Consider the following 11,914-nt stretch of genomic DNA (forward strand, 5'->3'; position numbering starts at 1 on the left):
TACACTTTGATCTCTAACTGTATCCCCAAAAAAGAACACAGAAATTATAAAAGAAACTCATGTCTTTGGGAGCCATTTTCTATGTAATGGCTTATTTTCTCTGTGGTCTTCTTTTAGGTGATCTCTCTTTGGGTTGAAATAAAATGTAAATAACGTGTGCAGGTATGCCCCTATTAGGTTTAATTTGATTTTGCTTAGAATTACACGATTGTTAAAATAGAATCTTAACCAACCAGTTTTACTCAGATTAGCAGAGTATGCCTTTTTCCCAATGTGGCTAGAAATATTTTTGTTAAGTTTGTTGTGTGTGTTTAGTTTTGAAAAGATTTTCTCTGGATATTTTACGTTCTATATTTTGTTGATTTGGTTAGCTCCTTAATGATACTCCCATCAGCTTATTTTAACTGATGTTTGACTTTCCAGCCTGTCCTCATCTTTTATTAACCAGGAATGTACATTTATTCTACTGACTATGTGCATAAAGTTTCACTAACTTGTTGCCATTCTCTTTATTCCAATACACATAGCAGGTTCTGGGAAGTGTTTCCAATGGATTGCCATTCACAATGTAAATTATTGCTTATTTTGACAGCTACTGTGTGAAGACATTCACAGGACACAGGGAATGGGTACGTATGGTGCGACCGAATCAGGACGGCACTCTGATAGCCAGCTGTTCCAATGACCAGACTGTACGCGTATGGGTTGTAGCAACAAAGGAGTGCAAGGCTGAACTTCGAGAACATGAGCATGTGGTAGAGTGCATTTCCTGGGCTCCAGAAAGCTCATATTCTTCCATCTCTGAAGCAACAGGATCTGAGGTACTGTGATTGTGTCATTTCATGATTTTATTGCTGGCATCTCAAAATTTTCTGATTCTCAAATTCAGGGCCATTGATGCATTTGAAAGTCTGTATTCCAACATTCTGAATCTTGAATTTCTTTACTCTTTTCAACTTGTGGATGTGTTTATATTTTTTAACCAGTGACACTTACTGCTGTCAGCTGGCCTGTGATGGTGGCGGGAGTTCTCCTAAAGTAAAAGTGGTCATTCAAATTCATCAGAAATACTGTTGTTTTAAGAGTATACCAGTACAAAATAAAACTTACGGGAGAGGTTATCTTCGAGAAAAAGTCATCTTCTTTAATGAACATAATTATTTATAAAATAATTTTTGGTGAAATGCAGTTTCTATTTAAATATTTGTTTTATTTTTATTTTTATTTATTTATTTTTTTTTAGATTTTATTTATTTATTTATCTTTAGAGGGGAAGGAGAGGGAGAGAAACATCAATGTATGGTTGCCTTTCGTGCGTCCCCTGCTGGGAGTTGGCCTGCAGGGAACCAGCCTGCAACCCAGGCATGTGCCCTGACTGGGAATCGAACCGCGATCCTCTGGTTCGCAGGCCCGCGCTCAATCCACTGAGCTACACCAGCCAGGGCTAAATATTTGTTTTAAATGAAATATATTTCATATGGAGGTCTCTGATACCCTTGATCATTAGAAGCACTACGTCTTGAGTTTTATTCTACTTCTTCATTATTCTTGTGTTCTTCGTGACTTTATTCTTTATGATTACTCTATAAGTAAATCAATACAGATTTTAATAATATATATATAAAATAATAATATACTCTAAAAGTAAATTACAGAGTATTATCTCTGTGAATAAGTTGTTATAAGCCAAAATTAACCACTTTTTTAAATAGAGACTTTTCTATTATGGATTTTAAAAATGACATTTTAACAAATGAAGAAGAATCTCCTTTGCCAACTCTCACAGAGGCTTCCCCTCCCCTCCCTTACCAATATTTTTCTAAATGAAGGTTCTGTTTTAATCTATTTTGGCTGGCTGTTTGCATTTTCAAAATCTTCTTACTGCTCTCTGGTGGTGGTTACTTACCATATATCATAAATTTGAATGCTGAATTAGTTTTTAAATCCTTTTTTTAAAGAAAGATTTTTATTTATTTTTAGATGGGGGGGGAGGGAGAATGAGAGGGAGGAAAACATCAATGTGTGGTTGCCTCTCGTGCATCCCCTGCTGGGACCTGGCCCACAACCCAGGCATGTGCCCTGACTGGGAATCAACAAGCAGCCCTTCGGTTCACTGGACAGTGCTCAATCCTTTGAGCCAAACCAGCCAGGGCAAAATCCTTCTTGATTACAGACTCTTGAGCAGCAAGTTTATCATTCTTGGTATTGTAGAAACTCAATCTTAACCCAAAGTGGAGATTTTCTGTTTTTATATTACCTGGGTCCTGGGTGTAGCCTGTGTATGTTAAAAAACTTGTCCATTCTGATACAGTAAAACAAGATGAGTGAGTACTGGAGATGTAATGTACAGTATACTGGAAATTAGCTAAGGAGCTAGTTCTTAAAGTGTCCTGATCACTGTCCTAAAGTAAAATTGATCACCTGATCACCAAAAAAGTGGGAGGTTATGCCAGGTGGTAGATAATGCTAATTAGCTAGATTATATTGTAGTGATCATTTTACAATGTATACATATTTCAAAAAATTAGGTTGTATGCTTGAATAGATAAAAATTTTTGTTAAAAATTGCATTTTTATAAAATTGGAAATACAGATCACTAACAGAAGTAATTTAAAGTTCTTATATAACTTCTTTCATGGGAAACTTAATTTTTATGTTTTCTGCAGACTAAAAAAAGTGGCAAGCCTGGGCCATTCTTGCTGTCTGGATCCAGAGACAAAACTATCAAGATGTGGGATGTCAGTACTGGCATGTGCCTTATGACTCTTGTAAGTTGGAATAATCTCATTGTGTCTGTATTTATCTGCTTCTACTATGTGTCTACCTTCTTGGGTTTGATGCCTTGTAATCTATTTAATCTAAATTCTTCCAGACTTTAAAATACCTTCTTTATAAAGATAGGTTTTCTTCAACTTTTATCATTTCATTGTTTCAGTGACATGAAAGTTACTCCTAATCAGTGTCATCTAATATAAAGGATCTAGGAAGACAGTGCTCAGAAGGAGATCCTAGTCCACTGTATCTTTTAAAGTGATACATCTCCTGTGAAGGAGAACTTTATATAGACTCACTTATTTTTGAAGCTGTTTGTTTCTCTGTTTTATTGTATTTCATTTTAATGTGAATCCTTTAACTATTTACCTGCTTTTTCACATGTTCCAGTTTATTTGGTTTATTTTACTACTCTGAAATTAATGGTGCTGGCTTTATGACTTGGAAATGCTTGTTTCATTTTAGGATCACCTAGATTTCAGTATGAGGATGTATAACTTGTGGACATTCTTGTTTGCTTAAATTTCCAAGGGGATCTGTGGACATTAATCCAGTAGCAGTTTTTGTAACTTGACATCCATGTTTTAGATAATGTTTAGGTGATAACTACACTTCGAAGTGATGATCAATCTCTGTAGAATATGGTAGACACATGGAAGTTCCATCAATAATTGACTAGAAAGTAAACTCTCCTCCAGTAGTAGTTGGAGCAAAGTTCAGATATACTGTATTGCTGTTAAAAACAATGGTTCACATTTAAAATCAGAAAGCATGTGCTCTCCTCTTCTGTAAACTCAGGTTACCATCAATGTGCCTGGATGTTTCTGGCTCCTATTTTTCTGTTGAAGGCAGGTGGGGGGGGGGGGGGGGTGTTTTTTTTTTTTTTGTTTTTTTTTTTTTTTGGGGCAATTTNTTTATTTATTTATTTATCTATCTGTCTATCTATCTATCTATCTATAGAGAGGGGGGAAGGGAGGGAAAGAAAGAAGGAAAGAGACATCGATGTACTAGTGAAACTCTGATCAATTGCCTCTCACACCCCCCCTAACACAGGCATGTGCCCTGACAGCCACCTTTCGGTTTGCGGAATGACGCCCATCTCACTGAGCCACACCAGTCAGGGCTGATTTGACTTTTGTGGTGATTTCTACATCTAGTGATTGGTGACTTTTATGGGTCACTTTAAAGAACAAAGTTTTGTAAATAAGAGCAAAGGCAGAGTAAACCAAGGCAAAGGATATGTTACTTTGGTGGTTTTTTTACTTTTAATTTGCACTGTGCAACATTGTAACTACAAGCCACATGCAGCTATGGAACTCTTGAAGTGTGGCTAGTGAGACTGAAGAACTGAATTGTTGATTGTTCTTAATTTTAGTTAGTTTCTGTTTAAATAGCCACATGTGATGGCTATCCCTGTTGTACCATGGAGCTCTAAACCTCTTTCTTATGTTACTATGTAGGTAGATATGATAGGTCTTTTTTTGCCATAAATGTTATACTGTGTGTATTGCTTTGTAGCGAACTTTCAATTTAGAGGTTATATGACACTTGCTCATCATTTATTTATGATTTATCAACACTCTTATGTTGATTACATGCAGTGCTTTTTAAAAAATATTTATTTATTTATTTAATTTATTTATAGAGAAGGGGAAAGGAAGGACAAAGAGGAAAAAGAAATATTGATTGGTTGTCTCTCACATACCCCCAGCTGGGGACTGGCTCTCAGCCCAGGCATGTGCCCTGACCTGACTAGGAATTGAACCGGCAACCTTTTGGTTTGCTGGCCGGCACTCAATTCACTGAACCATACCAGCCAGGACTGATTACATGCAGTGCTTTGATGAACATGTTTGTTCACTAAATCTCTGAGTACCTTGTTAATTATTTTTTAGGCTGAATTGCAAGAAATAGGAATGCTGGGACAGGGGTTAGATGGATGGATGAATAGATACAGAGTGAATATTTGTTTGTATATCCTTTACCTAGAACACCAAGTTGTTAAAATTTTTCATACTTGTTTATGTATATTTTGCTGAACAATTTGAGTTACTTGTAGACCTTATGGCAACATGTATCTCCTAAGAACAAGGTATTCTACCATCAACCAGAATAAAACTATCACACTCAAGAAATTAACATTATTAACAAACTACATAATTTCTTCAGTCATCCCAGTATTGTTCTTCATAACTTTATTTGCCTCTATCTAGGAGTCAGTGAAGCATTGCTCCATTGCATTTACTTATTAGTTTTCAGTTTTCTTTAATCTGGAATTCCCTAGATTTTTTTTGTTTGTCTTTTTTGGTATTAATGTTTTCATGCATGTAGTTTCAGTGTGCCTCGAGTTATGACTTAATGTTTTCATAGATGTTATTTAAATTTATCTTTTCACTAAGTCACATACCTTTTTGTTTTTAAGGTGGGTCATGATAACTGGGTACGTGGAGTTCTTTTCCATTCTGGGGGGAAGTTTATTTTGAGTTGTGCTGATGACAAGACCCTACGTGTATGGGATTATAAGAACAAGCGATGCATGAAGACCCTCAATGCGCATGAACACTTTGTTACCTCCTTGGGTATGTATTATTTATGAGGTTTCTGAGCAGTTAGATTTTTGGAGTGCCAGATATAACAAGTTCCATGTAACCATGTGGACTTTTCCAGGTAAGAAATGATGGTGCCTTTTAAGGCAGAATAGAAAAGACTGATTAAAAAGTTTGTAAATTCTTAACATTTGTTTTAAATTCACCTTACCTTAACTCTCTCTCGCCATCATCAAGCCTTATAATAAAAAAGTTACTTTCTCCATTGCACAACTTTGGTTTTAGAAAATAGAATTATGAAGATAATGCTTATTGACAACTCTAATGGATAATTTCTCTCCCCATTAGTTTGTAAGTTTCTCAAAAGAAATTTTACTCAGCACTTTCCTTCTGGCAGGTGTATGTGATCATGTACTTAGAAACTCAGGGAATTCTGTTTAGGTTTCATAGCATCCTTACTATTGTCTGGGCCTGAGCCTAGAATTGAAGATAGTGAATGTAGTAAGATATGATACACTAGGGAATGATGGATCTAATTATAAAGGTAAAGCCTCAGCAGAATAGGGCTAATGCCTACCTTGTAGATGGTTACAAGGGTTTAATGTGAGTATAAAGCATTAGTGTTTAGCTTGGAACATAGTAAATGTTCAGTAAATGGATACATTGAGACTACTATCCATCCTTGTTAGATATGAGTGTTTATTCAGCCCCATTTGGGATGGTGGTAGTGAAAGTAGGTTTGTTTTTTTTGAGATGTTAATACTGGGCACAGTATTAACATGAAGTCTGAGTTTAGCTCGATACCTTCTAGGGGTGGATATATGGGTGTGTATAGGGGAAAAAAAATGGGTAATCCTGGCCCTTGGACTTGCTTGTTTTGCAACTTAGTAAAAATTGTGTCTGGCTCAGCCTGATTTTAAAATAAGCCTTTCCTTTTTCTTTCAGATTTCCATAAGACGGCACCATACGTGGTTACTGGCAGTGTGGATCAAACAGTAAAGGTGTGGGAGTGCCGCTGATCCAGTCTCGTCTGGCCCCTCCCTTCTCCTCTGGATGCACTCTGATGATGCCATGGCTGCCCTGTTGAGCTCTGTTTAAATAAATATTGTCCTTTCATGTAAATTATTCTGGATGTAGATTGAGCTTATTAAATGTTACACACAAAGTATTCATGCATGGTGAATCCAAATTGTATACTGTAAATTTACATGCGTTGTCTAGAAGTACCTTAGGGTTTAAAAACCTGGGCCGGCATTGGTCACACCAGGCCTAAGAAGGCAGAAATTGAATAAATTGAACTAGGGCACGAAACTGAATAATTGACAGTGTCATTTTATGTTGGATTATTAATTCCTGTTTTTCTTTCTGCTCTCTGTTGGTGCCTGATTTGATGGCCTCTTTGGGGGGAAAGTGGTGGTTGTTAGGGCTCTTTTCTGAAATGTGTATCTATGTAACATCACTTAAGTGTGCTTAACAAATCTTCAAGGGTGTTAGATAATAAGGCTACAATTCAAAATCTTCTGAACCATCTATGTAATTATTGAGGATTACACATTGGAATTTTTGTCATGACACATTTGCCAAATCAATAGGATATACATTTGTTTTGGCAGCCTAGGCTAGTGGTATATTTATGTAAGAAAATGACTGTAAATCTCAAGAAAAATCTCAGCGGCTAATAGCAAAATCATTTATTTCATTTGGGTCTTAATGCTTTGTAAGGTCGGGGGAAAAAAACACTATAATACTGTAAGCTTCTATTTTCCACATTAGACACACTTCTAGTTGTATTCTCCATACTGTTAGACTATAGTGATGTGATTTCCAAGTTACAAGTAGAATTTAATCTTCCCATTGAGTGTGTCATGATACACGTCACTATTTGGTTTTGATGTTTTTAGAGATGTGCAATGTGCATTACATAATGACAGAAGTACTGAAAAGCATATGTATGCTCATTTTAAGGGAGTGGGAGAAATACAGCAGTTTGTTTTTCTACATGAATCTGGTACCAGTTTTAACTTTAACTTACAAGTTATAAAAAGACAGGGTTTGATGGAGCATGCATAAAAATGTACTGTTTTTCACCTTTTGTTTATATATAAATGTTTATAAGTATATGGACCTATCTGTTAAGTGGATAAGTCTGTATATGTATATCACACACATATAACCTCCATGTCCTTGGGTCCTGGGTTTTAGAGGAAATAATAAAACATAAGAATAGAATAAATCTTGCTATGGAATACCGTGCTTTAGAATAAACCCTTTTTGGTCCTAATGCTTCTGAAAACTAGGTTTGAGTCTGTGGGAATTTTTCCCACTTAAAGGGAAATCATATCTTATCCGTCCCTTCCCCCAATCTGGCTGTTTAGCATTTTACACACCCCTGATATATTGTATATTGTGATCCAAAGTTACTACAAGTAAGTTTAAGAGAATATTTGTCTATGACTTTGGAAGCAATATTCCATTACAGATTATTAATAAATAATTCCATTGCTTAGCTAACCAACAGTTGTTTCTTTTTTTTTAAGATCATTTGAAAAGTTAATAGAAATGAAATAACAAAGACAATTTAACAAATTTATTCTGAATTTCATTTTATTCATTTGTGTAATTTGTGGTTTTTAAAATGTTCCTTTTAGTATTTAATGGAAATCTGGTTTCTGAAAAAGACAAAGGGTTAGAGTTAACGTCCTGTGGCTACACAGAGAGTAGACTAGACTGTATATTTACAAGAAGCAGCTCTGTGCCTAGCTTGTGTCTTTTATTTGTTTGCTTGTTTGTTTTTAATTCCTGAGAAACGTCTCTGGAAGGAAGGGTGTTTTGAGAACTGATAGCTATTTTTGAGGACAAAAATTATACCTTAAGCTAATTGCTTAAATACAGTAGAATAACTTTCAGGACAATACTGCCTCATAACCCTGCTCACCTTGAGAAGCCTTTTTTGTTTCCCCTTAGCTGTTCCGACTGGATTTTTCTACAAAAGCTACAGAAAAGATCTTTGTTCTTGTTTGCTGCTATTTCCTGTACTGTTTTAAGAAATATACATAGAAATGGTGCATCTTAACATTTGTTTGTACATGTATAAATGTCTTGTATTTTAATTCATTTTTAGCATGTAGCAACACAAATTGTTTAAGGGTAAGCCACGACATCTAGAAATCACTCATGAACAACAAAGGAAAAAATGGTACCAATTTAGGGGGAAACAAAGCTGCTGTCCGCTGGGTATTTTACCTGTAGCATACAGTGACTTTTGTTGATGAGAAAAATTATTGCTCTGTAAACACAGTTATCCTTACTTGGGAGATTGCCACAGCCTGCTGCTTAGTTGAGTTACTAGACATCCTCCATTTAAGAAGCAGCGAACATTGAATCTCAGGGATGGTCCTCAACTGGATCCAAATGTAAGGAGCCCTGTTCGAATAATGAAGGGGGGGAGTGGTCCATCCACAGTCCAGAATCAGATTTTCAGAGGTTTCCTGCACTGTTGTTTGAAATTGCCCTGTTGATGCCCTTTCTTCCTGTTTCCTCTGTTTTCTCTGTCTGCTGTCTAACCCTGTGCCTTGCCTGGGATAAGTACAATGATGAGGTTACTGGTTTGGATTGTAAGTAGAGGAAATTATTAATTGGTTTAGAGGTTCACTGCTGCTTTGTCACTTTCTCAATCAAATTGGCCATTTAAGAAATAAAAAGCTGGTAGAATTGCATCCTCAGATGATTATTGACTTTTTGTGTGTGTGAAAAGACATTCCAGTGCCACCCTAATACAGTGTGCCCAAGAAGTCCTAGCTGCACTCTTGAAAGTGCAAGCCACGGAAACTGTGGTTTAGACATCGCTTGGAGAATAGTTGCTTTTTAACATGGCATCTTGCACTTTAGGAGACCAAGACCGTCCAGTTTTGTCCATGTGTGGTGTGACCAATGGTGTGCCCAGAGCACTGCTCTGAAGTCACTAGTGTTAGCAAGTCGTCTGGGCTGTGGGGCTCTGTAGTCTTTGGAAACTTCAGCTCTAGGTCACCAAGCCCAGTCTCCTTTCTGTCAGTGCCCTGCTCTCCTGTTCGCTTTTTTCTGTTTCTGTGTGAACTTCCAGGTAATATCACTCATTAAATAGTTTTTTGTAAATTTATTTAAAAGAAAACTATTTAAAAGTAAAGGATATTTTGTTTTGTTGACAGTGGTGGCTTGATAATCCTTAAGCAACTGACATTAAAATTGTTGGATTGAAGGACAAGGCACTTAAAATGGTTACTCTTTCTGTCCAGCTGTATATAAGTCCAATGTGTTAATCTAGATGATGCAAAGAAGAATCTCCTGGTAGAGAAGCAACATGTACAAAATTGGTGGAAAAGGTTTTTGGTTTTTTGCTTTTTTTTTCCGGTGGGGTGGGGGGAGGGCAAGCTGGATTTACAAGTCACGACTGGACTGAACTGGCCTTTTTATCTTTCCACTATATCATGTAAGTAGCTGCTTTCTCGTCCTGCCTATCCTTCAGGCGTCCCTAAAGCTCACTCTGAAGAGACAGAAACACAAACTCTTCCGAGTTAGACGTTGATTCTGACACTGACATGAAGGCAAGCATTGATTTCATATGGACATTGCAGAGGTGGTGATCGGAGGAAACAGTTCCCCAGATTGTAAGAGCTAACTGAGGATATTGACACAATTTTAAAAAATTAGTAAAGGAATGTATATAATATTGCTCTTGTGTTTTACAGTAAGATTTGTTGCTCAGACTGTGTAAAACAAAATTTATTCATGTTTTCTGCATATTAAAAAATCTTATTGTACCAATTGGTAAACTATTAAATGCCTATAAAACTAGATGTGATTTTTTTTTGTCTCCTTATGCACAGATTTAAAACCTTTGAGTCCTAACAGGAACTGAGACTGTGAAGCAGCAGTCTTGGAGTAAGATGCAAATTGGCGGCAGGGCCTTGTTTTTCCTTAAGGGCAGCGTCAGCACTGCCCTTGCTGTCTGCCTCCTTCCCTCCCTCCCTCGGGAGCTGCAGTTTTCCAAGGACCCTCCCTACCCTCCAGCAGCCCCTTGACAGTGTCTCTACAGCCAAGGCCAGGGAGCTGAAGCCCGAGATGACTTATTACAGCTCCTCTTTTAAGTAAAAGACTTGGCCCTCTTGTGGTGGTCAGGGCCCAGAATAGAGGTTTTATTTTAAATTTTGGTTGAAATGTGCCAGGGTGTTAACCCTTGCCCCAGAAACCAACAGCTTTCTCTGTGCTTTAACTGTTAGATGCCCTACTTTTCATCCCCTAAGTATTGCTCAGCTGTCATCCAAAGTGCCTTTAGGGCACCGTAGAAGTCTGCAGCCAAATATTTTCATTTTTCATGCATGAAGGACATGTTGAATGATGTGGTGGCTCTTATAAACCAGTTCTGCCTCTTACTGGGAATAGCCTTTCCCCCACAAATGGGAAGCTGGGTCAAGAGCAGTGAAGTAATTTGCTTGATGTTTGTTTCTTGGTTTTGCAGCTTTCCCACTTCCTTGCAGGGCTTCTCACCCCTAGACTGAAATCCAGATGTGGAGTAACATTCTTGCCTCATGATCATTATCCTGAAATGAGTGAGCTGTTCCAAACCTGTGGAGTAACTCACTGGCATTTCACACACATCAAGCTACCTTCCGAGATTCATGGGCCTGTCCCCCATGGTGAATGAGGGATGGGAACCTGTACATAACACCTGTGACAGCTCTGTCCTTATTTAGTCTTCCATAAAACTTGACTTTCATAGAGACAGTTCCCAACTGCTGGTGTACCAGAACACTCAACAAAATTAGTGTGATCCCCAGGCCAGCAGTATCAACATCACCTGGGAACTTGTTAGAAGTGCAAGTTCTTGGGCTCCATCTGAGACCTACTGTATCCAAGTAAATCTATTTTCACGAGCCACCCAGGCAACGCTGATGCAGGCTCAAGTTTGAGTTTAGCTAATAACTTCATAAGAAATTTGGACCGAAGTCACTGGTGCCTAGGGTTTGAACTCGTATCTCCCTCTTTTTCACCATCACTTGGACACGTGGAACTTTTTTCTCTTGTGAATACATATGGTCATCATTCCCACTTAGTCACCAATGCTCTTTAGAATGGAGGTGGAGGGAAATTACCTGGTATTTGAATGTCAGACACTAACTCCCTTTATTTTCAATGTACATCCTTATTCTCACATATTTTCTGCTGGCAGTTGTTAGCTCTTTCCTATGGACTAGAAAATGAGCTCACTTGTGAAGTGGCACACCAAAGGGTTTATTTAGAGTGAGCTGGGATGAACCCAAACACAGTTGCCTTTTGCCTTACCTGGTTCTGCCTGTATAAGACATTAGCTATTTTAAGTGTTAGAAGGACCTTCTGACATATTTGGAGCAGTTTTTAAACTTAGTAATGCAGGAATGGCCCATCCCTGAGCACCTCTCTCCCACGTTACACCCCACTGCTAATGCCACTGGGCTGGCCATCAAGAATGGGGTGGAGGCTGGGGATGGGTAAGCAGGAATTAGGTCACCTACCCATGCAGTTTAGGAAGCTTCCTCGATCATTCTGCAGAAGATGACTTTATCCCCTGGTTTATTTTGTC

The 11,914-nt window shown here is 37.7% G+C and overlaps 1 protein-coding gene across 1 annotated transcript in view; it reads left to right on the forward strand.

Annotated features, from left to right (window-relative positions):
* Positions 1-7,830, forward strand: part of PAFAH1B1 (platelet activating factor acetylhydrolase 1b regulatory subunit 1) — a 70,516-nt gene extending 62,686 nt beyond the window's left edge. The window contains exons 8-11 of the mRNA XM_037070320.1: positions 593-821; positions 2,668-2,769; positions 5,196-5,352; positions 6,265-7,830. Coding sequence (XP_036926215.1) covers positions 593-821; positions 2,668-2,769; positions 5,196-5,352; positions 6,265-6,338 — 562 coding nt within the window. The 3' untranslated portion in view covers positions 6,339-7,830. The remainder of the gene's footprint in view (positions 1-592; positions 822-2,667; positions 2,770-5,195; positions 5,353-6,264) is intronic.
* The last annotated feature ends 4,084 nt before the right edge of the window (positions 7,831-11,914 follow it).

The sequence above is a fragment of the Sturnira hondurensis genome, unplaced genomic scaffold, assembly GCF_014824575.4.
Source record: "Sturnira hondurensis isolate 20B ecotype Veracruz unplaced genomic scaffold, ASM1482457v3 Scaffold0018728, whole genome shotgun sequence".
NCBI classification, from domain to species: Eukaryota; Metazoa; Chordata; class Mammalia; order Chiroptera; family Phyllostomidae; genus Sturnira; species Sturnira hondurensis.